The sequence below is a fragment of the Filobasidium floriforme genome, assembly GCF_021052385.1.
Source record: "Filobasidium floriforme strain CBS 6241 chromosome Unknown HD553scaffold_21, whole genome shotgun sequence".
In the NCBI taxonomy this organism is placed as follows: Eukaryota; Fungi; Basidiomycota; class Tremellomycetes; order Filobasidiales; family Filobasidiaceae; genus Filobasidium; species Filobasidium floriforme.
Genome location: NW_025763642.1, coordinates 368143 through 394494, shown reverse-complemented (window position 1 = coordinate 394494; position 26352 = coordinate 368143). Strand labels below are relative to the sequence as shown.

Here is a 26352-nt window from a genome sequence, read left to right as displayed (position 1 = left end):
CTGGAATGCATCGAACCGGAACGAGGGCTGTCTGGTGTTAGTCAATGTCGAGCCTGATGCCTGGGGGATATAAGGCTGCTGCAGCACATTCCGTATATAGCCATGAGCGGGCCGTAGGCTGAGCCGCAATGGACGATAAATTTACGCACCTCTTGCTCTTGGGTGTCGATTCCAGTCAAGGGGTGCTGTGAAGCTCCAGCATGGCTGAACGGATCTACTTTGACGCTGCTATCGCCTGAATGATGGTCTTCGTCATGATCAATCCGCTGTATGATCGTGCCAGCCGCGGGGATCTGGCGAGCCTTCGGATTTTCACTGGGTATGTTTCGTTGGATCTGACCAGACCTTTCAACCTTGAAGGACTTGAGATCCAGCAATTGTCAACCTCGGACCACCCCAGATCGTTTCGAGACGTAACGCTAACCTGCTGTGTCTGATCGGGCAATTCCGACGTGCTCTCTGAGGTTTGTTGAGTAGAGTCCTGCTCATCCTCGGGGCTCGTTTTCCCCTTATGAAGCTTGCGGATCTGGAAAGGCCGTTTGAGGAAAGCCATGCCTGCGGTTCAGGATGATGCTATCTAGAGAATATGCCGAACACGCCGCTCGGTCCCCGTCGCGATGGATCAGCCGAACCAGTCGCTGATGGCAGGTTAGGGATGATTAGGGTAGATGTGATTTGTCGCTTTTGCTTGGTAGATGTCAGCATCAAGCTATTCTGATAAAGTCGGATTTGCAGCTATCCACCCGAGAGAGCGAGTTGATTATATCAATCGATGTATCTTGTATCTGGGGAGAGAGCGCTGGAGATGTACTATGCGCTCTTCGAGCGACGACAGCACAGCCCGACCCCTACAACGATACCGTACATCGGTAGCAAGCTCTCGATGGTCAGGCAGAAGTGCTCAGTCAGTGACAAATCCAGGGCGCAAGGTATAGCGTCTACAAGATACAAGATATAAGATATAAGCAATACAAATTGACGAGACAAAACACACGATCAGACAAGTCCCAAGTCCCTTTCAAACGGCAATCGGATCTAGCCGCAAGTGCCTCGACATCCATCGACGGCTGCAAGTCAAATGAGCCATTTGGCCATTTACCTCGTCAACCGTCAGAACGACCTGTCCTGCTCTACCAGAACCTTGTCCCTCACTCACTTCCGCCACTTCCAGCTAAACCGCCCATAGTCCCCATCCCACCGAGTCGCCTTCCCGTCCCATTGCCGGCACCGCCCCTCGGATTGTTCGAACCAGTGTTGAAGCCGCCGCCACCACCACCGGAACGGGCTCCACCCCCGTTTCCCCCTCCGACACGGTTGCCTCCCATCCGGAAGGCTGGCCAAGACGCAGCTGGAGTATCGGTCGGCGGTCTGGTCCACGAAGAAGGGTCCAAGACGGGCTATCATATCAGAATATCATCAATAATTGGCTATACGCTATACGAGATCGGACGAGCGGTCAATTTACCGATAAGAGCGTTTCTAGGAATACCCAACCGAGAACTTGTACGTCCTGAAGGCCATTGACGAATCTGGTAATGATGCTAGGGGACGACTGCCTGGTCGGTACCGGTCGTGCTGTAGCCGCGGGTTTGATCGAGGATTCCTTTGGTTGAGAATCGGTCGGAGACATAATGAGTCGTAATCTGAGAGCGTCAGTGTTAACGACGGGTGTGGTATGGATAGTATAAGGTAACAAAGATGCAAAACTGTCTGTGTTTTTGCAGCGTGTTTCGTTCACAGCGGGGCAAGGGGGGCCGGTTACAAAACACGCGCGCCGGTTAGAGGCCAGTTACAGGAGGTCCGTTACGATTTTGACCTAACTGCCTTTTATGGGCCCTATTTAGTCCCCTTTTTTTTCGCTAAGTCCTTTGACACCCTCAAATCGTTTTTTTTTTCTCTAAGTCCAAACTCTTCGACGCGTCATTGTCAACAAGTCCTTCAACGGCCACGTCCCCCAAATCCATGTTGTAACCCCTCTTTAACTACTGTGTTTATCATCGATTATCTTGCGATTATGGAATCCGACTTTCTTACCGATTATCCTCCTGCTGGTTGCACTCCTGACCAGCTTGCGAAACGGGTGGTCAGTTTAAGTGCATTCACCAGGCTATTAACCATCATTTAACATCCCCATTACTAGCCCAAATCGACGGTTGGTATTTGCCGATGCCAAGGTTGTGGGCCTTCAGGACGTCGCATCTCCGGCAAAACATATGTGACACATATCCGCCGCTTAGCGGCCAGTTTAGAGGTCCATAACAACCTCGTCCGGGGGAGCCTTTCCATTGGCTCTGGGGGGCCGCCAGACTCGCCCTTACAGCCGGCCCACACCACCCCCGTTATCTCGCCGTTACAACCCAATCTTCCCCCTCCCTCATTGCCGTCAGGTCACCTTGTGAATGCAGATGCCAACTACGAGGTCGACTACCCGGAAAACCCTATGAATCCTCTAACCCCCGATTGCGACCCACCAAACACTCCGGTTAACAGGCAGCCATCTCCAGCTCCATCACTTGCATCTCCCCCGTATCGGCCGGAGAGTCGGGCAGATAGGGGACCGATGGACATACCTTGTTCCAGCTATGCATCTGAGCTTCACGACTTCCGCCCGTTATGGCCGAGGGACGTTCCTCCAGCGATTGATAGGCCATGGATCAGCGGTGCAACTGCACCCCTAGAGGCCAGTTGCGAGGCCGATCGACCTACTACAACCTTCATGGAGAAGTTGATCTACGCCCACACCTTGTTACTAGCAGCCTCTGGGGTTGTGCGGCGAGCAGTGGAATACACCCTCAATACGCTCGTTATCTTGGTACTTACGACCCACTTAGCGGCCGGAGGTGTCAACCCATCCCCTCTGAGTGAAAATCCAGCCAAAACTCTTAGGACGGTCCGATCTCTAATGGGCGCAAATGTGCCCTCTATCACCCACCCTGTCTGCCCGAACATGGACTGTCAAGCCGTATTGTACCACATCAACTCCCCAGTCTCTCTATCATCAATCCACTCTCCAAAGCTCCCCCGAAATCTGCCAGATATCTGCCCAGAATGTGGGCACCTGATGGACCGATCGCAAGCGAAAACCTGGTGGCGTGACTTCGCTCGAATTCCCCTCAAATCTGAGCTCGAGCGTGTCCTTGCGCATCCAGGAATCGAGGAACTGATGTTCAACTGGCAAGAAAGACGGCAGTTAGCGGCCCGTTGGGATGCTTCACAACACCCTGGCCAGAAGATCTACCGGGACCAGTGGAGCGGTTCAGCGCTAGATCAGATCTTGGGCCCAGACGGTAACCGTCTCATAAGTGACCCCCCAAAAGACGGTGAACCGCCAGTTATTTACATGAACCTTTACGTCGATTGGGTCAATTGTCGATCTTCGATGTCTACGACTGGCTACTCTGTGGGTCATATCTCCCTCCAAGCGGTCAACTTACCACAGGGTTTGAGGGGGGTTCAGAACCTGATCATGTGCTGTGGCCTGACTCCCGGTGCGTTGATTCCTGGTTCGAAGAAGTCGGTCTCACTTCAGCTGCTTAACTGCCCTTTTACTACCCCTGTACAGGCCCGAGAGAGCCCCGTCATGTCAATCTCTGGAAATTCTTGATACCTACCATGCTAGAATTGCGTCAAGCTTGGGAGGAACCGGTGTCCATCAAGACTCCAGATTTTCCTAACGGCCGTCTATGCCGCCTGGTACTGGCTGCTATCTGCGCTGATAGACCAGCGGCAATTGCCGCAATAGGGGCTGGCTCGCAAACATCGCTCAAGGATATCTGTACTCGATGTGAAGCGACACACCAGCAACAGGCAGATACCCATGGTAAGTGTAGCCAGTTACAAGGCCGTAAAATGGCCCTCAATCGAACACCTACTTTTCTAGTCTTTCCATTTCGGAACTCGCACGAGCACAATCTGGGTGTGTTGAGGAAGGCCGACGCGGGGATAACCGCTGTGTTACAGGCCCGTCATGAGCACAATAGAGAGCAGGACCTCTTGGTGGAGCGCAACGAGTACGAACGTGAAGCTTGGGCTTTGGCTCCTAGACGTGGAAGAGGACATAAACCACCCCTATATCGGCCCGCAAAGTTCACCAACAGTATGATGAAAACCGCCCTCGAACACGCCCCTTACGCCGACGCTACAGGGCACTTAACGGCCTGTATGTTCCTTCCTTATTTCGACAAATTCCAGAATACTGTCTTCGATCCCATGCACAATCTCCTTCAGGGCAACAACAAAACCTACTTTCGAAAATGCCTACAACTGGGCCAGTACTTGGCGGTTAATGAGCCTCTAGAAGAGTCCGACGCATCGTCGAGATCCAATACCGACACTGAAGATGAACTTCCACCTGCGTGTCGGCCTGTTAACGAGCCGGTAACGGGGCCCACAGAGGGTAGCATCGAAGAGATGACCCTGGAAAGGGCGATGCGAGACTCCCAATCAGCGGCCATCGCATCGAGCTCAACGGCCCGGACACGGCCCGATAATCGCCCAGTTATCCATCAGCCAAGAGTTCGAGTAGGTATTAGCACTGGATCACGAGCCTTGGCAAAAAGAGGCATCCTGACTCCCGCAAATCTCGTCATGATCGGTGAAGCTATTGGCCATGTAAGTGTTGCAGATGCTGGCTGTTTGCCCACAGTTAACTGACCGAAGTCAATCACTCCAGGTGTTATTACCAAGCGGGATCTATCATCGCATCGGAACGGATTTCCTTGATGTGAAGGGGGGCACCAAGACGTCGGCTCAATGGAGGACCTTTACGGAGGTTTATGTGCCTCTTATCTGGCCTGTTATTTGGCGCCACAACGAACGGTTAGGCAGTACCAGCCTTCAGCACAACCCTCTACTCTCTGATGACGAGCTCGAGTGTTCTCTCTTGCTATCGGAGGTGAATATACTCGCATTAAGGCCTGTTATAAGCCAGTCAGAGGTGGAATATCTGGCCGAGGTTATCCGTCGCTGGCAGGATCTGGTTTTCAAGCTGCACCCGGGCATACAACGGACCCGTAACTGGCATCAATTGAGCCACTTAGTGCACGATATATTGCTACATGGCCCTAGCTACTCGCTATGGGTCTTTGCAGCCGAACGCCTGGGCAAACTTCTCAAGGCCATCAATACCAACGGCAAGCAGGTCGAAACCACCCTGTTACAGGGACGTTACAAGGCCGCCATGTCGTCACTCCTGCAGGCGCAGCTTCTGTGTGATGCCACGACCGACGCAGAACGGATAACTGTCCAGCAACTGGCTGATAAGTACCAGGCTTTTATGGAGAGTGATCAGTCTTCGGGCGCTGCTGCCAATAGATTACTCGACGAGATGAACAGGGATATCAAGGAGCTTGAAACCTGTCTGCAACTGGCCCGTTCAGCACCCGATAGCGAGCGGTTAACACCGTTCAATGGGGAACTCGTCGAAGCACCTAAGCACAGCCTGTTGGCTATCAGGACAAGGCTTAGCGAGATGGACCCCTCTCATGACTACTATCTTGAAGGAGAACAGCTCCCTAATCCCCCTTCCCCTCGCCAGATAACGCTCCGAACTGTGGCAGTTAGATACAGGGGCATAGCCAACCAAAACAAGACTTTCAAATCATGGCCGAGTGCAATTGGCTCATATCGGACCGCTAACTTGGCCGCTTACAAGGACACATTGTTCTGTTTTCGGAAGGCGTTTACGACTCATAACGCAAACACCACTCCAGGGGGAGGTCTCTGGCTTTTGACAGCTGTGTATGACGTACAACTGGTCAGTTACGAGGGCGATACAAGCACGAAACTGGTCTGCATGGGTCGTCGAGCTGTACCTCTTGGTGACCATCGTGTACCGTCTGTGCTTCCGGCTTATTACCAGCAGTGAGTGCGACCTATTACTAGCATGTAACGAGGCAGTTAATCGACCGTTTTCAAGCCACCAGCCCAGCCGTGGATGTTCGACTCTACGAAGCTAGAACCTTCAAGGCGCCATCTGAAGTAATTCCTCTCGAACCTTTCGTCATGAGCACGCTGAAGCCCGTGACACTGCTCGAAGTCAGGCCAGCTACATGGGAGTTAGGAGGCCGCAATAATCCCCCAAATCACCTTATCTGGGCCGTCCAAGCATGTACTCGTGTGTAGGCAGGGACCGACATTATATGGTATAGTAAAAAAGGAGGGCCTATAACACCCTCGTAACCGCCCAGATATACGACATCTAAAGACATTAACTCGATCTCGTTTCCCTGCTCGTAAAAAGTCGTCGACCGGAATTGCAACCTCGGCCTATCGTAACTGTCGGATGTCCGACTCATAACCCACCTGCTAATATACATATACCTCGTTTTTTTCCTTTTTTTTCTTCTTTTTTTCGTAAGTCCAAAGCCGTAGAAAGTCCCCCGAGAGACATGTTGACGTTGACGGTCTAGTAACCGTCTTGAATCTAGCCAGTTATGGCCCCGTTTAGTCCTCGATCTCCTCGTCCTCGAGATCCTCCTCGATGTTGGCGGCACCGGCAGCGATGAGCTCGGTCTGATCGATGGCGGCGTAGGTCTTGGCGAGGTCGAGGAGTTCCTCGTCGGTCAAGTCGGGCTTTTGACAGGCCACTAACGTCCTCGATAACTCCCACACACCGCGGTGCTGCGCTTGAGACAAGGTCTCAATCGACGGGCGCCCTTGGTGCTCGACGGGGATAGGAGGATCGGGGTAAACTAACGCCCACAAAAGTGGGTCGTTAGCCTCCCAATCTTGGGCCGCTTCGTCGTTGACCATCGACCGGTAGATGATCCAGCCCTTGCCGTCGGGGTCGGGCTTCGTCGTGTCGTCCTTCAAACTGGCCCTTAAGTCGTCGGTAACCGGCTTCTTTACCGGCCAATACCGTCTAGGTCCCACCCAACGGGGCTTCGACGAGTTTTGGGATCGATACTTCTCCAAGTGGATAGCATCGAGGAAGGCCCCGACTCCGATATACTAAGTCGCCATAAACGGACATCAAACAGCGGGGTTAGTTGACAGTGATTAGGGAGTTACGACATCACGTAGCACTCACCTCGTCAGACAACCAGTACGGGTAGCAGAGCTCGTCGCACTTGTTGGCAGCCTCCTTGTTACCGTCGAAGCAGTAACGCCTCCATACCTTCCATCCATCGGTCTCGATATCGGGCTCATCTGGGCCAGTTTGGGGAAGGACCGGGTATCGACGAGTATCGGGAGGGTCGGCACAGTGCAGCGAGGGGACAAATAACACCCCGGTTAACAGGGTGTAAATCGACGATTTGACGGTCTTGTTCGCCGGACTGTTTGCAAAGTGCTCCAGTCGTCGATCGGCAAGCTGTAAGTACCCAGACCAAGGGTAAGTCAGTCAACTGCCATATAACTGCTCGATAACCACGCTGTTTTTGCCCTGAAAAAAGACCTACCATCCCAAATCGTCGGCGCTGCCACACAGCGAACGGCTTGCCTCCGTTCTCCGCAATCGCCGGTTGTTTGCCCACTCGTGTGGCACAATACTGGCAGATAGCGGCCCGTATCGCGTCGTCGTCGTCGATTGCGCCCATCTTCAATGGCCTCCATCCATCCTTGACGGTGGCGAGACATTCTTCGATGAATGGAGCCCATCTAAATGCCGTATAACCGGTCAGTTACTGGATAGTTATTAGGTACTTGAAAGGCCGATAACAGGAACTTACTTCGCCGACCCAACCTTGACCGCCTTCCAATCCGGACGCCACGCCGAAACCTCGACATCACCGTTGGCGAGTTCGATATCGGCCTTCAAACTGCCGTCTTCCATGGGGAGTGGCCAGTCGTTCTCGACCAGATATCCTTCGTCGTCGTGGTTGTCACGGAGGTGCCTGCCCCAGTGACACTGCATGCCGATAAGCTTCTTGACGGCGTAATGGACACCGGCCTGATGACGGGGGAGGAAGGGGGCAGTTAAACATCAGTTAAGTGACAGTCTCAATGTGTGATTGCAACGCACGTCTCGGTGTGTCGCTCGCGGGGGTCTCGACCTCTTCCCGGTGGGCGATGTCGCGCTTGTAGCGGCCTGGTTAGAGGTCCCCGATGGGCCCGCTACGGAGGCCTGAGGAACATCGCTCGGGGGCATACCGACAAGGACACCACGGAGAACCTTTCGAAGACCTTCATCGTTCTTGATAGCGGTCTTCAAATCGGCCATAGTGATGCCGGTTACCGGGGTGTTTTGGGCCGGTTGGGCAGGAGCGGGAGCAGCCGCGGGTGCTGGGTGTGCTGGATAGCCGCCAGCGTCGGCTTCGAGAGCCTTGATCCTTTCGTCGAGCTTTTCGTCCTCGACTGTGAGCTGGGCTCGTAGATGATCCTGGACCATATGCATCGCCCTAACCCACTGATAACTGCTCGCTATCTCCCCTGTCAGAGCCACGATTTCGTCCAGTAAAGCCGTTTGCGTATGGATCACCGGAACAAGGCTCTTGATCGTCGGATTCTGGCCGACGGGAGGCAAGGCCTTTCGCTTCTCGAGAACAGCGTGATAACGGGCGGCTAACCGGCTGGGTAGCACCTTGACTGCGTCTTTCACTTGATGATTGGTGACTAGACGTCCGGGTTCCCTCATAGGCCCAAGGTCCTGTGAGGGAATAAATGGCGATTAACTGTCGTGTAAGTGTCCAGATTAGAGGGGGTTTAACTTACGGTCTCGGTTCGGTTCTAGCAAACGTCGCGAAACAGCCCAGTAAGTCTCTACTTAGTGACACGTTTATACGGAGTTATGGCGCTGACTACGTACGACTTTGTAGGTCGCAGCACGAAGGTCGGTAAAGGTCGCCTTGCGTTTGAGGTTCTGAAAGAATACATAACCAGATAGTTAAGGGAGGGTTAGGAGACGCATAGCAACACTCATAGTCGATACTCACCTCTCTTTGAATCGCTCGCAAAGCTTCCCTGTCCTCCGCTGCCTTCGTCTCGGCAAGCTCTCTAGCAGCAATCTATATCGGGCAGTTAACGGTCAGGTAAGTAGGCCTTTGTGGTGGTGAAAGTAAGGACTTACCTGCTCGAGAGTTTCGAGCTCGGGACTCCGACTTGTTTGGGCGGCCGGGCGTTGGCGTGCGACCTCTAAGTCGGAACAAGGAGCGCCACAACTCGTCAGTTATAGCTCGGTTAGAGGCAGGTTGAAGTGACATAAGCGTGGCTGGCTCACCATCTTCATCATCGCTCGACAAATCGCTCAAGTCATCGTCGTCGAGAGTAGGATCAATACCGTCGGCCACCAGGTCTACATAAGCACTCCCCACAAACACGGGGGATACCGGTCAGTTAATTGACAGTTGAGAAGCACTTGACGCGGTTGAGAAGCTTACCAACAGCCTGCTCCCTCTGCTTCCCCTTGTTCTTTTTGACTGACGAGAGCAAATAGATAACAATCAGCTAACTAGCTATCGATCACCCTGATAGAGGCCGGATACAAGACTGGTAAAACTTACGGGGAGCGTAGGCTTCGACGCTGTTCCCCTCCCGGTCCTTGTGTGCCCATCCCTGACATCAGTGAGTTAACGGGGCAGTTCATGGGGAGATAAGGAGTACTTACAGAACCCCGCTCCGACTGCTCCCCCGAACCGGACATTGTCCGTTCGGACCGTGTTTTTACCAGTTGAGCTTCTTGGCTTCTCGATGACGGGTTTTGACGGTTCTAGGGGTGGTGCGTTAACTGGCGTCTTTCCGGGCCGTTGGTGAGTCGTAAGAGAGTCGTTAGGGGGTCGTCAAAGCGTGGAGAGATGTCTAGATGTGTCTGGGTGAAAAGTCCCTATCGTAGTAGTAGTTAGTAGTAAGTTTATTACATGCTTCTCGAGACGCGAGGGTGTAGGTGCTAGAACGCGATAAGCGCGTCGCGTCAAGAGACGTAAAAGCGCGTCGGGCGCTAGCGAGCTGTGACGCGCCCGTTAATTGAGGGCCTGCTTGGGGTACGCTAAGAGGCAGTTAGGATTGGGCAGTTACACGCGCACATAACTGCCTTTTACCGGCCCCCCTTGCCCCGCTGTGGTTACAACATTACAAAAGCAGAAAGAGAAACATGATCGTTAAAAACAGTAACAAAATGCACGATCGCCTGATGACACGGCACCGTCGAGCGAAAATGCTTCCGATGATTGACCGAGATGTCCATCAGCAGGCCGTGGAACGCTTGACCTTCTTCGTCTGCCTCGAAACCCCTTGGGCGTCTCGCTCGACCTTGGCGGCTTTTTTTACTTCTCGCTTCAGAAGATCTTCTTTGGCCTTGACTTTGATTTGATGGCACCTCACGAAACAGTCGAACTCCGCGTCCGTAAATTCCACTGGGTCGGGGTCGGGTTGCTGCGGGTTGAGGCGCTTGAGCTCTTCTAAGCCGAGCCGGCAACCTTGTACGGCCGTGATCAGATCGGTGATCATCTTTTTCCAAATTCTAGGGAGTTCTTTCAGATTCTTGAAGACCTGATTTAGGGAATAGGATCAATACCTGTGTAGACAATGCAATTCGCAAAAGCGTCGCCTAGACGCATACCTCCTCGAACTTTTTGTTCCATGCGGTAGCTTTCTCTTTCGGATCCGCGAGCTGCTCGGCTTTGATTTTCTCGCCGATGTCGACCAGTCCCTACAGGACACATCAGAAGTCAGATCATGTTGAGCGACGAGAGACGGACAGTACGCGACGTACATTGTAGATCATGTAGTAGATCATGGATTCCATATCATCGATGTAACGATGGCGAACGATCTGATCGAAGATGTTTTGTGCCTTGTCAAATTTCCGCTGGGCAGTGACGAGGTTCATCGAATTTCCGTCTCCAGATGTTTCTTTGGCTGTCGCTAATTGCGCACGAGCGACCTCGTATTCTTCGGCTATCTGTTTATTCGCCAGCGCAACGGTACTGACAAAGTATAGATTGGCAGAGAGGGCGTCGTCCTTGCAAAACGCAATCATCTCGTCTACACTTGCAGACTGCTTGCGGTGTTTCCCGGCGACCGTCGCACCGCCAAAATCGATCAACACGCCTCGTGTACGTCCTTCCACCAATTGGTATCGCAGATTGCCAGTATTGATATCGCGGAAATGTGTGGCAAAGCAGGAGGACACCTGCAAACTGAGATTGTAATCGGTGCAGACATCGATAGTTTGGACGAGCGAAAGGCGCGAGGTCGCATCTCCTACGGGCCCCTGCATCACCAGAACACCCAGTTCTAGACATTCCAGCTGATTGCCGCCCGGGTAAGCAGGAACCTCTTTGGTGATACCCGAGAAACCGCCCGACGATTTGACCAGGTCGCGACCTTTCTTGAGACCAACGGGCGCTGGAAGTCTGTCAAAGATTCCTTCCCAGTCGGTAATCTTTTCGAGGAGATCGAACCTGCAAGCTTGTATCGCCTCGTCATTTGCGGCTGTGTCGGAGGCCTCCGCTGGATCCATCTGCTGAGCCTCCGCCAGCTGCTGAGCCTTCGCCAGCTGCTTAGCCTTTGCCAGCTGCTTAGCCTTTGCCAGCTGCTTAGCCTTTGCCAGACGCCCAGCCTTCGCCAAATGCTGAAGCACGTCATACTCGTGCTCCAACATATCTTTGGGTAGCCAGGACGCCTTGACCAGGAAATCGATGAGGCGCAAATTCACAGACCAGACCATCGTACGACGACCACAGAGGTCACGTCTGCTGCCAGGCAAAACCTTCAACTCGACCCCTGTCCAATCGGCCATTTGGGGATGCATGTGAGCGAGATCCTCCTTGTTGGGCTGCCAAGTTGACATGATGTTCTCGACAGGGCCGAGGCATAGCGAGACCATTTTGACGATGTCTGGAATATGGTCTGGATTGTTCAGATCGGCAGGTTTCGTGGTACTGAAGCTGAAAGCATCTATGTGGAACATCCGTATAAGGTTACCACAGCAGCTGAAGGCGATCATATGCCCAATCATCTTGTGAGCTTGGGAGAGATTTTGCTGTCGAAATCAGATTTGGTTAGCCAGAGAGTACACGAATGAACGTGTGTGCGTGTGTAGACTCACGGTGAATCGCATCAAGGGTACAACGACTTCGTCGCGGTTCATTTCCAATGCTTGCGAGATTTTAAATTCCCAGAATGCGAGGCAATCTCCGATCTCTGCTTTGTCTTTCTCCTCGAGAAATTTCAATAGAACGGCCAGGTCCGGTTTAGATCTGTCACCGTCTTTGATTGGGCCCGAACCAGTATCTTTGAAGGGGCTCAAATACACCTTCCCCATCAGCGCTTCGCCAATGCCGTCAAAATATTCGATGACCAGGCGGACTTGTTCTTTTTCCAGCTCCTGTCTTGCCTTGATCCCTTTGGCGAGCTTGCCCTTCTCCACGAGCTTTGCGATCTCTGAGCGGATCTTTTGGCCTTTGGCTCGGCACCATGCTTCCGCTCGCTCCAAGATGTCTTGGTGACCGGGTGTACCCAAATCCATCATCAAGAACCTCGAATCGAACCTCTCTTTCAGCATCGCCAACAGACGCATCGTATGCGCAGATACGCGTGTATTCGATCCTAGTTCGACCTGACTAAAGCTTGAGGCGTGCATAGGCGTGATAGGGGCCTGCTCGCGATTGCCTGGGTGGTTGGCAGCCCGGCGAGGAGTAACCGTAAGACCAGGAGTAACCTCATTACCAGGAGTAGGACCTTTGGTAGATGCCTCGCTTAATTCCTCATCCGATCCTTCATCCGATCCCTCATCCGATCCCTTATCCGATCCCTCATCCGATCCCTCATTCGATCCCTCATTCGATCCCTCACCGGATTCCTCATCCGAGGATGAGTCGGAAAGAACCCGTTTGGATCCAATGTCTTGCGAATAACGTTGAGTCAACAGCGATCGGTGATCAATCAAGCCGTCCCAGGCTTTCTGTGCCTTCGAGATTCGCCGCCGCTTCCCGATATCTCGCGCCATATCGTCTTCATGAACCTCTTGCCAGCGGAAGGTTATAGCAGCCGGCAGTCTCTTGATCCTCCTGTCGGTAGGTGGCATATTTGTCTGATTTGCGTGTTCGTTTGAGAGATCGGGAGCTTGCATACATCAATAGAAGATCAGCCTCAGTAATGACAGAGCAATAGCGAAAGGTTACTCACCAGGAAGGACTAGGCGCGAGTCTCACTGACTAGGATATGTGTCACTTCCCAAGTCCCTCAGCAGATAGGCATCGAGGCTTGAGCGCCTTTCAAAGCGACAGAAGATAAACGAGGTCCTCCTGTTAAGAAAACCAGCCCGGCTTGTCAGGATCACTTGACAAGTCAAGGTCCCTTTGAGAGACCTCGATGATCCGATAAACCCTGAAAGCCGTTTGGCCACCTCGAGGATGGCGAGCAAGATCTTAGGCTTGCTAACTCTGCATTCAGAATTCTAGATGACGAGATGATAGGCGTTCATGCACGGCTGCGGCAGTTGGAATCTTACGTTGTAAGTCTGTTGCGACAATAATGTTATAGGTGACAATAACGACGTTGAAGGTGAAGAGAGGATAGCTCACCTGTCTAACTCGTCTATAGCCGGAGCTGAATGAGAATCGTAAGGGGCTTGTGATTGTACCACAGTAGCGAGTATCACGATCAGTATGGAGACGCAAGTACGAGTAGCGAGTAATTGGTAAGTAGTAGACAATTGGATCAATCGTTGGTCCGGTCTGATCTGCAAGTACTTTCATATATTATTGCCTCGCTCGCTCGCCTGGCCGAGGTTCATTCACTCTTTCTGCATCCGCCCGTCGTTTGTTTACCTTTTTGATCGCGGCCGGAGGTAACCGTTACCAGAATTACCAGAGCACTGATCACTGATCATGTCAGTCACCATTTATATATCAATTGACGACATGCAGCAACCAGCAACCAGTCAATTTAAGGAAGAAGGATACGCACACGGCATATCGCTGTGTTCACGGGAGATTCTACCTCGGCAACGATGCTCACCGGGCTCTTGCTGTTGCTGTTCATCGCAGTGATACCTTTCCTGTGCGTCAGCTCCTACCTCTACCTGGCCTGGACGAACCCACGATCGCTCTTCGCATCGGCAAAGCGGAAGACAGCTGTGGTACTCGTTCTCGGGGATGTCGGAAGGAGTCCCCGGATGATGTACCATACGGAGAGTCTCGCCAAGTTGGGATGGGAGACGAGCTTGATCGGGTACCGAGGTGAGCTCTGCTCGGGTTGGCCTATTTCACAGCTGTTCCGTCATCTCTGCTGATAATCAAGATCGCCGGCTCTGCAGGCTCAACACCACTGGCATCTCTCATGACATTACCTCACGTTCATCTCGCATACCTCCCCGACCCGCCCTTTTTGGTACGCAAGTTGCCCTTTGTGCTGGCTGCACCCATAAAGATCGCATGGCAGAGTATCAGCGTCCTCGCACTCCTATTGAAAATCAGAGCAGAAGTAGTCATGGTTCAGGTTCGTCCGGTGCCGCGACATTCGTTTCGGCTTCTAAGACGGGACAAGCGAGGGACCGACATCGTTCTGGCTTCGTTACAGAATCCACCCTCTATACCTACATTGCTCTTGGCACAGATCGCTGCGCATCTACGGGGTTCCCGGCTCATCATCGACTGGCACAACACGGGCCATAGTATCCTTGCTCTCAAGTTGGGTTCCTCAAGTCCGCTTGTAGCCATCGCGACATGGTGAGCTCCTCTTACCTTTTCTTAGGGTTTCTCTCTGCCATCCGTTCGCTCATGTTACGTCCGTTACCGTGCCAGGTTCGAACGAACTTTCGGCAAGGTAGCTTTCGCCCATTTGTTCGTGACGGAAGCGATGAAGGTCCACCTTGCCAAAGAATGGCAGCTCAGGTCAGTGTCTGGTCGTACTTAGACTCTCTACCTGCGCAGCTCAGCCGAGACAAACGATGGTGTTCGTAGCGGGAAGAAAATCGTCTTGCATGATCGACCGCCGGCCAATTTCCGTAGATGCGGGCCCATGACCGCGCACGAGGTCAGTCATTTTACTTTCGCTTCGCACCAGCTCTCGCTCAGATGTTTGGCAAGTTGATTGACTCGGTTTCTCCTTATTAACCTTCTCAAGCTGTTCGGACGTGTCATACCTGACCTTGATCCACCGTTTCCCTGCTCATTCCTGCCCAAGACCGGCTTGAGCACTCGAACCCAAATCTTCACCCGGATGGTCGAGACATCACAAGAGACGATAGCTCTTGACCCAGAACGACCGGCACTGATCGTCTCCTCCACCAGTTGGACGCCTGACGAGGATTTCGCCGTACTCCTGGACGGACTATCGTTGTATGAACGTCAAGCCAAATCGACCGCTTCTGGCTTACCAAGACTTGTCGTCCTCGTTTCCGGCAAAGGACCCCTCTTGTCGACGTTCAAGAAGCTCTATGCGGAAAGAATCGAAAAGGAGACGTGGTCCCGCGTGGTCGTTCGTACGGTTTGGCTAGAGATCGAGGATTATCCCCGGTTCTTGGGATGTGCCGATCTGGGCATCAGCCTGCATCAGAGTAGCAGTGGGCTGGATTTGCCCATGAAAGTCGTCGACATGTTTGGATGCGGGGTGCCGGTTCTCGCACGCGGATTTCGCTGGTACGTGCTCGAACAATCTTTTCGCGACGGCGATACTGGACGTTCTTGATCTTTCGGTCACAGCGTCGGCGAATTGGTAAAGCACAATCAGAATGGGATGGTGTTCGATACCGCTCAAGATCTGGCGGAGCAGCTGATTGTGAGCCGCAAGCCTGTTCGGAAGCTCGAGAAACCAATGACCTAATATCCGTTCTTGAAACAGTCTGTGTTAGTTGGCTTCCCCGTGGCAAAGAAACTTGACAAGCTGCGAGCGTTCTTCCCAGGAGATCATACCCCAGACCTGCCGGGAGCGCACACATATAACCGGCACGAAGTTGATGATCATATAGATCCTTCAGCGACAAGCGAGTGGTCGACATGGGATGAGGAATGGACGCGTATGGTCGCGCCGGTCATTAGCGACCGGTCTCGCTAGGTCGTCGTTCTAAGTACAACCGAAATGATTATCATTCCTCATCTGAGAGTGCCATATCTGCTCGAGCTTTCCTGTTCAAGCGAGAATACAGAAACCGACCATCAGTGGGACTCCTGAGCCCCAGGGGTCCAAGTTTTTATGCTTACTTGAATGCCGCTCGAACCACTTTTCCGTGAAGCTGTACCCACTTTGCCGCCTTTCGTCCTGATTTATTACGACCCTGGTGTTGAGTCGAGAAAGTTAGACTAATGAAGCGCGCTGATTGATATAGTGCATAGAACTCACGTCTAAATATCTCTCATCGATCGCTATGTAAGAGGTAGATTAGTGGAAGCTTACTGTGCCTGGACAGACGGTACAACCTACCTGCATCCTCGTTGAATCGATCCAAGCAATCGGCCTGACACCAGCCGAAGGTCTGCCCCTGGTCGTAAAACCGGACTAGCCATGTTGGTCCTTCGTTGTCGATGGGACGGATCGCCCAAACGGCTTCTGGCACCTTGTAGTATTCGCCCCATACATCAAATACTCTAGCCGGACAGAAAGGAAAGCTCCCGACTGTGAGATCAATGTATGGTCAGCAGAGGATGTTACCTGAACATGAGCTGGACTCACCCTTGGCCCATACTATCATGAGAAAACGGTGCCCGCAGGATATCAGTCTGCTGGCTCGTTACTATCGCAACCACCCAGCTTACCGATCGTTCCGACTGGATAAGGGTCCAGCCAGCCTTTATTCGTCTTCCCGGCAGAATTAGCGCCGTGGAATGCCTGCAGACGCTGAGCAACGACGGGCTCCTTGCACGTCTTCTCATCAAGCGCATAGGCTTCGTCGTCCGCCTCCATGACAACGTCCGAAGCCGTATCCGAATCAGCTAGTGTCGGATTGACCTTTGGCTTCGGGGGACCTGGTGCTTGTCTCTTTGGACTATCCTCTGGGATTGTCCTGCGCGCTCGTGTGAAGGGCGCTATAGGCTTGGGCTGTCTTTCGGGGTCATCAAGCGCCATTTGCAAACCGTCTGAGGATCCAGGTACGATTGTTTGAATCGAAGATTCGATTAAACGGCGTTTCGTACTCGGGCGTCGAGAGCGTTGGCGAGAAACGGCTTTCGATTGGTCTTCGTCGTCGGCCAGGGCTATCTGAGCCGCAGCGCGTCTCGTCATACGAGGTATAGCATAGTCGTCTTCAATTGCAACCGGACCTTCTCCTTCGGATGCAGGGGCGCTTATTGCAGTCAGCGAGCTTTCCGTATCGTTCAAATTCGAGAGAGGTGAAGAGGGCGGTCCTGTAACTCCGCGAGCGCTCTCTGGAATCGCGATGGTTTGATCCTTCTTGGTAACACCTCGAGCCGGGGTTCCTATCGTCACACGCTGTCTGACGACTGCAACTGTTGTGTCCTCTTCTGGAGCATCTGAAATGTCACTGCTACTCGCATCGGCTGGAGGTGTTGGACTCCGTTTCCTCGGAAATGACGATTTGGGCGCCTCTGATATGCATGAAAGACAGGCAGACATCAGTGTTCTTGTCCTATTATGCTCAGAAATGCCTGACTTACTGTGCCGAGGCCTGCTCGGTCCCGCGATGGGTAGCGGCGGAAGGGGTAAGCGACCGCCCCGTTTACTACCTTCAGGTAGAACGTATCCGACATTGAACCTGGAAAAGGTCTCCTTGATGTCTACTTGATCGACGACCAGACTCATCTGCTTCTCCTTGGCACGTCTCTCTTGATCTGTCATAGGCGAATAAACGATCTTTCCCAAGACGCCCGTCTCGGGTCTTCTCAGAGGTATGACCGTGGTGTCATCAGCCGACTCTGACGTCCTGCCGGCGCCTTCAATCGATGCCGCGTTCTGACTGTCCGAAGACGCCTTAACCGTCGGTCGTCTCGATGTGGGCTTGGATCTTATGTAGCCAGTCCGAAGTTCTTTAGGTAACATCTCCTCGTGGATGGTGTTCTGAGAAGCTGATGGGCCAGCTGATCGAGTATGTCTCGACGATCCCGCCGCGCGAAGAGCTTCCGCCTCAGCTTTTCGTCGTTCTGCCTGAGCCAGACGTTCAGCCGGCGTTATGATGCGTTTGAGTTTGGGTAGTGGCGGCAGCGGTGAAGGTGGCGGAAGTGGACGGAATTCATAAGCGAATAGCTGAGCCAGCAAGTCACGTTGACTCCCCGAATCACGAAATAGCAGCGGCTGTAGAGATTGAGGACTGGGTTCCAATGATCGCGAATCGTTCGTCTGCTGGTCGGACGAGCCCGCAGTGACTGTTGCGAGTTGATTTGCCAAGTCGGCAAACATACCGACTGCGGCCTTCTTTATCTTGCTGGCGAGTCTATGGAACGGATGATCGCTGGGATTGTAGAGCATCGCGTTGTCGAGGACCAAGTATATATCCCGCTGAAGCAGTGCGTAGCAGATCTCCCACTTGATTAACTTCTTTGCACGACTCGGTTTCTCGAGAGGCTTACTTGGAAATCGGAGAGATCACCATACGCATGGGTATCCAACCTGTCGTCGATCTGATCCCAGCTCATAGGATGCTTGATTATATCCAGATAGTCTGGGACATCCTTTGTAGACACGGGATGTGCAAAGATCTGCTGGCGATCGAGGCTAATGTGGCCATTCAATAGAAAGATCAGAAATCGGCACACTCCATCTCAATATGTGACCCGACTTGCCTGCTAATCTTTTCGAAGGCAAACCGAAGCTTGCTGTCATGCGGGAACAAGACTTCATCGATAAACTCTTGGAGTGCTCTAGCTTGGAGTAGCTTCTCCTTCTCGCGTTTCTGACAAAGTTCCACTAGGGTACGGACTCGTTCCAGATCGTTCCGCACAAGACGCATATACTACACGGGGGACTTGTCAGAATACACACCCTCAGATCCGGTTCAGTCCTACTCACCTCGAGCTTCTTAGCCTTCTCCGCATCGGTCTGCTCTCGGGAAGCGCTCGACGCCGTCCAGGGCTGGCATGGGGAGAGATCTCCGTCAATATCTCGTCGACTGGTATGGATGTGATACGTACCTCTAGGTATAACCTCTTCAAGAGGGGAGCCCCTCGCCTGGCTTCTCTCTTCAAGCTCCAATACCGGCAGATCTTCTCGATACACTCCCTCATCCTTTTCAGACGTGCTTTCTGAATGTATCCGTGGATGCTGTCTACGAGAATGGCTGGAACCAGAGGCGGGCCTTGCGTGTACTTCTTAGCATGGGCCCGGGCGGTCTTGACCAACTCTGGGATCTTTGCGCCTCTGGACGCCTCTAGGGGTAGGTTCGAGACTTTGACTGATTCCGGCGGACCGTTTCGGTTTTCATCCAGTTGACTAGCAATGTTGGCTTGCTCTGCTCGAGCAGCCTGGACTATCTCCATTTGATCGGCCTGTGCGAAGTGGGAATCAGGATATGACCGCTGCAATCGGACAGATAGGAGACGGAACTGACCGGCATGTGTCTGTCGCAATAGGCTTTCAGCACCCCGTCTTGTAGGAGAGCTTTCATGCTTCCCAGATTGCCGCGAGCCCGTGCGCATGTGACGTGAAAGGCCGTAAAGCAGTTCTTGTTATCGCACTGAATACAGGCTCCTCCCTTCACACGGCAGATACTGCACATCTGCGTAAATTCACTGATATTTAACTTCAAGCGCTGATCAATATGCTGTTCAGTGCTCACCAGCTTCCATCGGCTCTTGGGAATCGTTTCTGCTCCTTCGATAGGTTCCATATAGACCGGATTGCTGACGGAGACTTCCGGGACCCAAAGGGCACACAGTAAATGTGCCCATTTGCTGTTGGTCGTCTGCTTGAACGCACCAGCTTCTGCTGGACAGAAAATGCAGTCCTGAATAAGGAAGCGTCGCCTCAGCCACTAAAGAGGACGGAGTATAACGCAATTCAGACGCACTACTGGGTTCTCTGGCTCAACCGTACATTTCCTACAGAGCCATTGCCCTTCAGGGATATAAGGTACGCCGTAACAGTCTAACATGACCCAGACGACATGAGCTGCAGCTTCCTCGTCTGACTGGCATAGCTCTGCTTACTTACCCTGATGTACCGCCAGATTGCAACCATCACAAAAAACGATGGCATTTGAATTCTCCCCTTCACCGTCATCACAGATGGAACATTTAGAGTCCTCGATCGGCAGAGCTTCAGGGGCGGGAATCTTCTTGACCTGTAGTGGGGATATTACTTATGTCAGTCAGGTTGGCGTAAACTACCTGATGGTACATCACCTTGAACTGACCAGGTCGAACCATTCCTTCTCCAGCTTGTCCATTATCACCTCGAACAGCTCATAAGACAGCCGATCCAGCTGCTGGCTTTGTCTCTCGGTATTAACGAGGTCGACCCATTCACGGTCTATCCGGAAGAGCGGTTCAAGCGTCAGCGTTGCAGGCAGACCTTTTCGTGATTGCAACGCTCACCTTGCTCGTCCATGTCATACTCAACCTGATTGGCCAATTCGGATTCGATCGGCTCTACAATGATAGGGTCGGCAGAGATGTATGAGTCTGACGAAGCGCACCCTGGATCTCTATAGATGTTACTCACCGATGTACCGCATGTAGTGCTTCGGTAGACTCCATGGTTTTGTACTTCTCGAGTTGTACCCATAGCCTTCCAACTGTGTCCGGTTCAAGTTGGCTTGTTTCTTATAGCGACGTTCCCACACGGTGTCCTCATCGAACGGAACAATCCGGAAAGACACCTGCGGAATGTCGAAAGGCTTTGGACCCATCTCGATGCTCGGGCAGGATGATGTATCGACCCTGATCCTCCCGGGTCGCGACTGTCCCTATCGTGCAGACATGCAGGTTCTCGCCTCCTACCGTCCGGTATATCTAGGGGTTTGAGGAGCTATGACGTGGGATGGTCCTCTAGATTGATAGCCTCTACAGGTTTCAGGGGTTTCCAACATCTCACAGTCACACACACCTCTGCCCAAATCTAGCCTAGCCTAGCTAGCTAGGTGCAATGGCCGATCCTTGCCGACCAAGTCAGTCGCGTCAGCCGCGCGTGAGGTCGAGGTCATAATCTCGTCCCTATATCCCTATCGACCCCGAAGCATAAGCAGCAGTACCGCGACTCTCGGCAGTACATTGCAACGACGTCTTGATCGAATTCTATCGTGAGTATGGATCTAGATTACAGACGTTCCCCCAACAGCTTTACGTCGACACCCTTGAAGCTCATCCGCCGGGAGAACTCGGCTAATACCGCTAAGCCCGCAACCAAGCTCATCATTATCCCTACAAAGATCGTCAACGAACGGAATCCAAAGCTTCCAAAGACGGCCGCATCGGCCTTAAGATCCGGTCGGTACAGCTTGGCTGCCACCAGCGGTCCTACGATGGCAGCGATACCTCGCATGATGGTGTAAGAGATCATGACGTCGGCGCTCTGCATGTTACGCAGGCGAGCGATGTCGGTGGCGGAAGCTGGCCAAGTAGCACAGAACGATCCAGCGGCCCAGCCAAAGATCAACGTGAAGAGCAGAACCATGGCAAGGTTCTTGGCTAGACCGAAGAGTAGCAGCGAAGCCAAGGTCCCGGTAATACCGATCCCGAGCATGATTTTGGTGTATGAAAAACGGTCGCAGAGGTAGCCGCTGTTTCGTTCAATCCAAGCATGAATTGCGGGTCTCTGAAATGAGAACACATACCCTACAACTCACATCGTGATCTCTCCGAGAAGACTTGCAGCATTGAAGGCAGAGACAGCCCCAGTGGAAGCTTCGCATAGACCAAATATGGGTGATCAGGCGGGCTTGCGGGCTGACGTGAAGCTCGAACAACTCACCAGCACTGCTCAGCCCCAGACTACTGCAGTACGTTCCCAGATAGAACGAAATGGCAAAGTACCCGGCACTAGCCGTCAACGTCAGAAGAGCCTGAATATCGGACATCATCAGCATCTACATCTTTGACGAGCAGATCGACGATAGCGACCCACGTTGAAGAGCCACAAGGTACTGAGAAGATAACCAAACTGCTTTTTCATGACCTTGACATAGTCCGCCCGTCGATGTTTGAACTTGTTGGCGACCCTAGCAGTGATAGGAAGTCGAGGTCGAATTCCAATCAAAGCAGGCCCAGCTCCAACGAGTAGACATAGCGCCCAGATCCGCAGCGTCCAGGCCAATCCGAGATTCTCGAGCGATGCACTGAAGATGAATGGGAAGAGGAGACCTCCGAGACCGGCTCCGCTGAATGCTACTCCCATAGCGAAACCTCGACGCCTGACGAACCACTGAGGCAGCCACAGGAGGTATGGCGCTATCGGAGCAATGGGAAAATAGTATCAATAACTGCATATCGCCCAATTGAAGGACTCGAGTGCTGCGTGACTTACTCGTCATGATTCCACATGCCAGACCGACGATGAAACCAACGACCGCTACGAGTGTCCCAGCGTTCGTCGCAAAGCTGGCTCCAATCAGCGCGACGATGGCCACGCCCAAGCAAACCCTCATCGCCAGTCGGGCATAATCGGGGTGAAGCCAGAAGAACGGTCGAGCGATCGCAGGCGCAAAGTAGAGCATCGAAAAGAGGAGCGTACCGATCGCTGAGATGGTAACCGTCGATTCGTGCCGCAGCGGGCTGTGTTCTGATCGTTGCAGGTAGTCTTGAAACACCGACCAGGAGAAGGCGGGACCGAAGCACATGAGCTGTTCAGCAGATTACATGCATCGAGGCATTTTGATCAGTCAAAATTTCGGGATGATACGAGGATTCGATACACCTACCTCGAGCAGATAACAGCTCGCCAAGAAGAACCATGCGGCCTTTCCCCCATCAACCGGTGGCAGAGCTTGTGCTCGGTTCTCATTGTCATTGACGGTCTCATCGCCGACGTCTGCATCGATCTTGTAGTCGTCTTTCGTAACGAGATCATGGGTCGAGCCCAATGGGGTCATTTGGATGTCCTCGCTGACCGCCAAAACGGTGTCGGATCTTGGTTCTTCCGGCCGTGACATCGTGTCCAATCGTGGTAAAAGAGGAAATTGCTAGGTACGGCACTTGTTCCGAGTTACATATCGTATAGTTGAGGGTCATGCCAATCCTAAAGCTTTATATTCCTCCGTTCCATCGAAAATATTGATTGACTACGTAGGGTAAACTCTGTAAAGCCGCAAGCACAATCGACCCCGGGTCTAAGATTTCGGGTTTCGGGCGACGCGGGTTTAACGGGCGGCACCGCAGCGGCGATCGACCCGTGAAACCGTGTAAGAAGACCTACGATGATATGCGATCATCCGTGTTTCAGGTTCATGCCGCCCTCGCGTTAAGTTCTCATGACGGAAGGAGCTGAAGGTTGAATCATTATCTACGATGACATCTTTATGTACAGAACGCTATATTTGTGATGTTGCTAGACCGCCTTAGCTAGGCGTGCGTTTCTCACCGGTATCAATGGGGCGCATTTAAGAAACCGGCGGCGAGAGTGAAATAAACGGATCTCGAGTTCTGCGATAGGTTTTTGAACCCTTTCTTGACAATCAGAGGGCATACGAGGTATACTTAGTACTCCGGCTTTCGCGCAGCGATGTTGAGCCGTTCAGTCATTCAGCTTGAATATGTAATAATGCACGAACAAGTATCATTGGCTCCAAGAGATATTCCTCTGGTACCAACCTAGGTACAGGCGTTTCTGAAAGCCTCGAGCGGCACCGCTTTCTTATGGGAGCCGAAATTTCTTCCTAAAGACAGTGCTTTCGCAAAGGACATCACGATAATATAACGCAATCGTACGTAATTACATTCGGTCGTCTGGATCGCAATCTCCCAAAATCAAGTCATAGGTATCCGACCGCTGCGCTCAATGCACTCGGACGTGCTAGGATCAGCTCATTGGCGATAACGAACCGGCCATAGGCTGTGCGGGCTGTGTGTGCCAACTTGAAACGCACCTCCTTTGATCAGCGATCCCTATGATGTGCTCCAGGGGTGAGCGATACGGTATTACACTACATCCACCTGAATCAGAGTAGATATATACGTGATCAGAACCCGACAAATAAAGTCGCTGGCGGACAATTGACCGACCGGAAACCATCTCTTCGGTCATCCCCCCCGCCCAATCATGATCCCCGCTCGATCCTTTATCCAAACCCCATGATGACTGTCGCTCAACAGCCCAACAACGACCTTTCTGCGCAAGACCCCAAAGATGTGCACCTTCCCGAGGACAAAGCCCCTGCGGCAACACCTGGCGCCCCACTTCGAAGTGACGATATTCAGATCTCACACGCTTTTCGAGCAGCCGAATGTCATAGTAGATGGCTTGAAACGCAGAAGGCTGCGGAAGACGAAGCGCGCAAAACTGCGAGGGCAGCCCCGAAAGACGTCGCTCGTTCCATTATGCGTATACAACGGGCTTGTCGGACCCCTGCTCCAGACCATGCGGTCGAGAACATTCTCGACGCCTTTGAACGTGTCAAACCGCTCCTTCCATTGATTTTCCAAAAAAAGTCGTTTGCAAGATTTGAGGAAAGTTTCGCACGGAAAGGGATCGAGATAAAGGCCGTCTTCTGCCTTGGTGTCATCACGCTTTTGTGTATCCTGATATTGGACTACAGACAGGAGGTCTCTGATTCGCCCTCAAAGGTGGTTCTTCTCCAAGAGCTTGCAGTGGCTGTCCGGTTAGGGCAGTCCTACCAACGATTGGTTTTGGAGGGCTATCCAGAGCGCATCGAAGAGTTGGTGCAAAAGGAAAAAGAAGATCTTGCTTGTTCAGCGGGGGGGTTGTCTGCTGGTGTGAAATACGGATTAGAACGGTAAGGCGTGGTCGAGACGATCTGATCCGCTTCCTGATGCTGTCCCCCCTTTCGGCTGTACGTCGGCTTGTATGCTGCGAGCTAGTGCTATGTTTCGGATGTACTTATCATGTCAGATTGAGAATATATCCACTGCAGCGCTGTGTCTAGTCTGACCCATATTGTATGTACCAGATGGGGCCTTATCCTAAAAGGGCTCGAAATGGGTTGAAATAATCGCCTAGATTGCTTCGATACCGACGTCACTGTATGAGCCTGTATTTCTCGATAGGGTGATGCCTTTAAAATTCCAAGAAGCTGAATTCTCCGGTATGAACCGTATGAAAACATCGCAGCCGGTGAGCCATGAAATTCGCCAATTGCCGATATTGACATGAGTGAAGCAACATGGGATCACCCCTATGATATGAGGATACGCGAGTCTAAACATGATGTAAAGTTTGTCTTAGCCATGAAACCCGTGATCATTCAGAATCTCGACTTAGGAAGACAGACACGATCACGCCATTGCTGAATTGCTATTCCGACCAGTTCCATACTATGTGAACCAATTGTCACACTACATGGCGGCTGATTGTTGTAGTTTGATAAGGCGCCAAGCTAAACATTCATTTCTCCAGTAAGTAGGACCTATCACAAAGTAGCGCTAGCCGTGGAAGAAATCCAACCGGTTCCTTCATCCATTCGTAAAGCAAAATAGGCACAACGAGACAAAGAAATGATTCCCGGGTGATCATGTCCAGCCAGCCCCAACATTGCGGCATGTGCTGGTAGTGTATGTGGTTCACTCATGATCTCGACTGCAATGAAATGGTATGTTCCGCCCGGGAGACACATCATTAGGACATGCTCTCATCTACTAGTACAGTACAGGTGGCTAACAATCTTTGTCTTCCAACTTCTCACAACTTGAGCCTTCAGGTATACCCTCACAGCCAGAATGATTCCAAATGAGACCCCGATTTGATGCCTCTGTTGGACAGCCTGCACAGATGAACTTTTACCTTCTCAGTCTAGGATAGCTGATTGCATGGCTGGTAGAACAGGTGTCGAAACGAGATCGGAAGGTGAACGTCGTGTGACAGGTTTCATAGCGAAATGCAGACACGCAGAACATTTTGAAGCGGTGAAGTATTCGAGAACGTGAGCTCAGGATGTATTGCGGGTACGTGATGTTACATGGCATGGGTGATAGAAAAGCTAGGAACCGTACATTTACATATGGCAGTATCTTTTAGCAGTCGGAAACTCAAGCGAGCCGAAACACCGAACTATGAAACCCGGCGGAATTATCAATAGGAGACCGAGAAAAACGCCGAGACGGCACACCTGACGTCTTCAATTTGCGCTCTCGTTTCGCGTTTCATGCGCTGGCCTGACATCTGCGACTTCCTTTATCATCTTGTAGGCTATGCTAGATCTTTCCATGAGTATATACAGACCTTAACAGAATTCAGGTCGGACGGGCTGCTTGTTCGTTCCTATCGAGCTCTCAGGTTCCTCTGGACGGTTGCAAAGAGCGAAAAAGAGCAGCAGTCCCCCAAACACAATAGAGTGGTAAATTCGTTCAGTGCATATGGGCCATACGTTGCTTCAGATCCAATGATTTGATCTTCCAGCTGACCCCTGATAGACAA

The 26352-nt window shown here is 52.2% G+C and overlaps 7 protein-coding genes across 7 annotated transcripts; 2 read left to right on the top strand and 5 right to left on the bottom strand.

Annotated features, from left to right (window-relative positions):
• Nucleotides 1-1148: 1148 nt before the first annotated feature.
• On the bottom strand, nucleotides 1149-1630 carry HD553DRAFT_344864 (uncharacterized protein; the record flags this gene model as incomplete). Its single annotated transcript, XM_046183039.1, has 2 exons — nucleotides 1149-1397; nucleotides 1466-1630. 2 exons carry the CDS (start codon nucleotides 1628-1630, stop codon nucleotides 1149-1151), a joined length of 414 nt encoding a protein of 137 aa, XP_046034103.1.
• A 4814-nt stretch (nucleotides 1631-6444) lies between these two features.
• Nucleotides 6445-9580, bottom strand: HD553DRAFT_344862 (uncharacterized protein; the record flags this gene model as incomplete). The annotated part of the gene is made up of 13 exons (XM_046183038.1): nucleotides 6445-6951; nucleotides 7031-7312; nucleotides 7401-7599; nucleotides 7671-7891; nucleotides 7964-8587; nucleotides 8653-8667; nucleotides 8747-8800; nucleotides 8874-8945; nucleotides 9008-9072; nucleotides 9158-9232; nucleotides 9318-9356; nucleotides 9441-9492; nucleotides 9545-9580. The coding sequence occupies 13 exons, from the start codon at nucleotides 9578-9580 to the stop codon at nucleotides 6445-6447; spliced, it is 2241 nt and encodes a 746-aa protein (XP_046034102.1).
• A 178-nt stretch (nucleotides 9581-9758) lies between these two features.
• Nucleotides 9759-11472, bottom strand: HD553DRAFT_317078 (uncharacterized protein). The gene is made up of 3 exons (XM_046180710.1): nucleotides 10649-11472; nucleotides 10496-10585; nucleotides 9759-10425 (listed from the first exon to the last, which is right to left on the bottom strand). Exons 1-3 carry the CDS (start codon nucleotides 11396-11398, stop codon nucleotides 10120-10122), a joined length of 1146 nt encoding a protein of 381 aa, XP_046034101.1. The 5' UTR covers nucleotides 11399-11472; the 3' UTR covers nucleotides 9759-10119.
• A 2334-nt stretch (nucleotides 11473-13806) lies between these two features.
• Nucleotides 13807-16325, top strand: HD553DRAFT_317075 (putative beta-1,4-mannosyltransferase). Its single transcript, XM_046180709.1, has 8 exons — nucleotides 13807-14120; nucleotides 14198-14379; nucleotides 14461-14609; nucleotides 14685-14774; nucleotides 14844-14916; nucleotides 15007-15521; nucleotides 15585-15660; nucleotides 15724-16325. The coding sequence occupies exons 1-8, from the start codon at nucleotides 13892-13894 to the stop codon at nucleotides 15934-15936; spliced, it is 1527 nt and encodes a 508-aa protein (XP_046034100.1). The 5' UTR covers nucleotides 13807-13891; the 3' UTR covers nucleotides 15937-16325.
• Nucleotides 16326-16335: 10 nt separating this feature from the next.
• On the bottom strand, nucleotides 16336-20864 carry HD553DRAFT_115116 (putative Bromodomain and PHD finger-containing protein 3). Its single transcript, XM_046176449.1, has 14 exons — nucleotides 20491-20864; nucleotides 20364-20417; nucleotides 20183-20298; nucleotides 19981-20110; nucleotides 19838-19914; nucleotides 19607-19774; nucleotides 19379-19546; nucleotides 18963-19316; nucleotides 18841-18903; nucleotides 18615-18784; nucleotides 18402-18546; nucleotides 17493-18330; nucleotides 16552-17423; nucleotides 16336-16494 (listed from the first exon to the last, which is right to left on the bottom strand). The coding sequence occupies exons 1-13, from the start codon at nucleotides 20675-20677 to the stop codon at nucleotides 16594-16596; spliced, it is 3300 nt and encodes a 1099-aa protein (XP_046034099.1). The 5' UTR covers nucleotides 20678-20864; the 3' UTR covers nucleotides 16336-16494; nucleotides 16552-16593.
• A 220-nt stretch (nucleotides 20865-21084) lies between these two features.
• HD553DRAFT_276207 (major facilitator superfamily domain-containing protein) lies at nucleotides 21085-22855 on the bottom strand (the record flags this gene model as incomplete). The annotated part of the gene is made up of 6 exons (XM_046177945.1): nucleotides 21085-21547; nucleotides 21614-21671; nucleotides 21739-21829; nucleotides 21892-22214; nucleotides 22291-22606; nucleotides 22685-22855. 6 exons carry the CDS (start codon nucleotides 22853-22855, stop codon nucleotides 21085-21087), a joined length of 1422 nt encoding a protein of 473 aa, XP_046034098.1.
• Nucleotides 22856-24056: 1201 nt separating this feature from the next.
• HD553DRAFT_325974 (uncharacterized protein) lies at nucleotides 24057-26326 on the top strand (the record flags this gene model as incomplete). The annotated part of the gene is made up of 7 exons (XM_046181665.1): nucleotides 24057-24715; nucleotides 24987-25053; nucleotides 25316-25334; nucleotides 25459-25528; nucleotides 25762-25782; nucleotides 25848-25858; nucleotides 26124-26326. The coding sequence occupies 7 exons, from the start codon at nucleotides 24057-24059 to the stop codon at nucleotides 26324-26326; spliced, it is 1050 nt and encodes a 349-aa protein (XP_046034097.1).
• Between the last annotated feature and the right edge of the window lie 26 nt (nucleotides 26327-26352).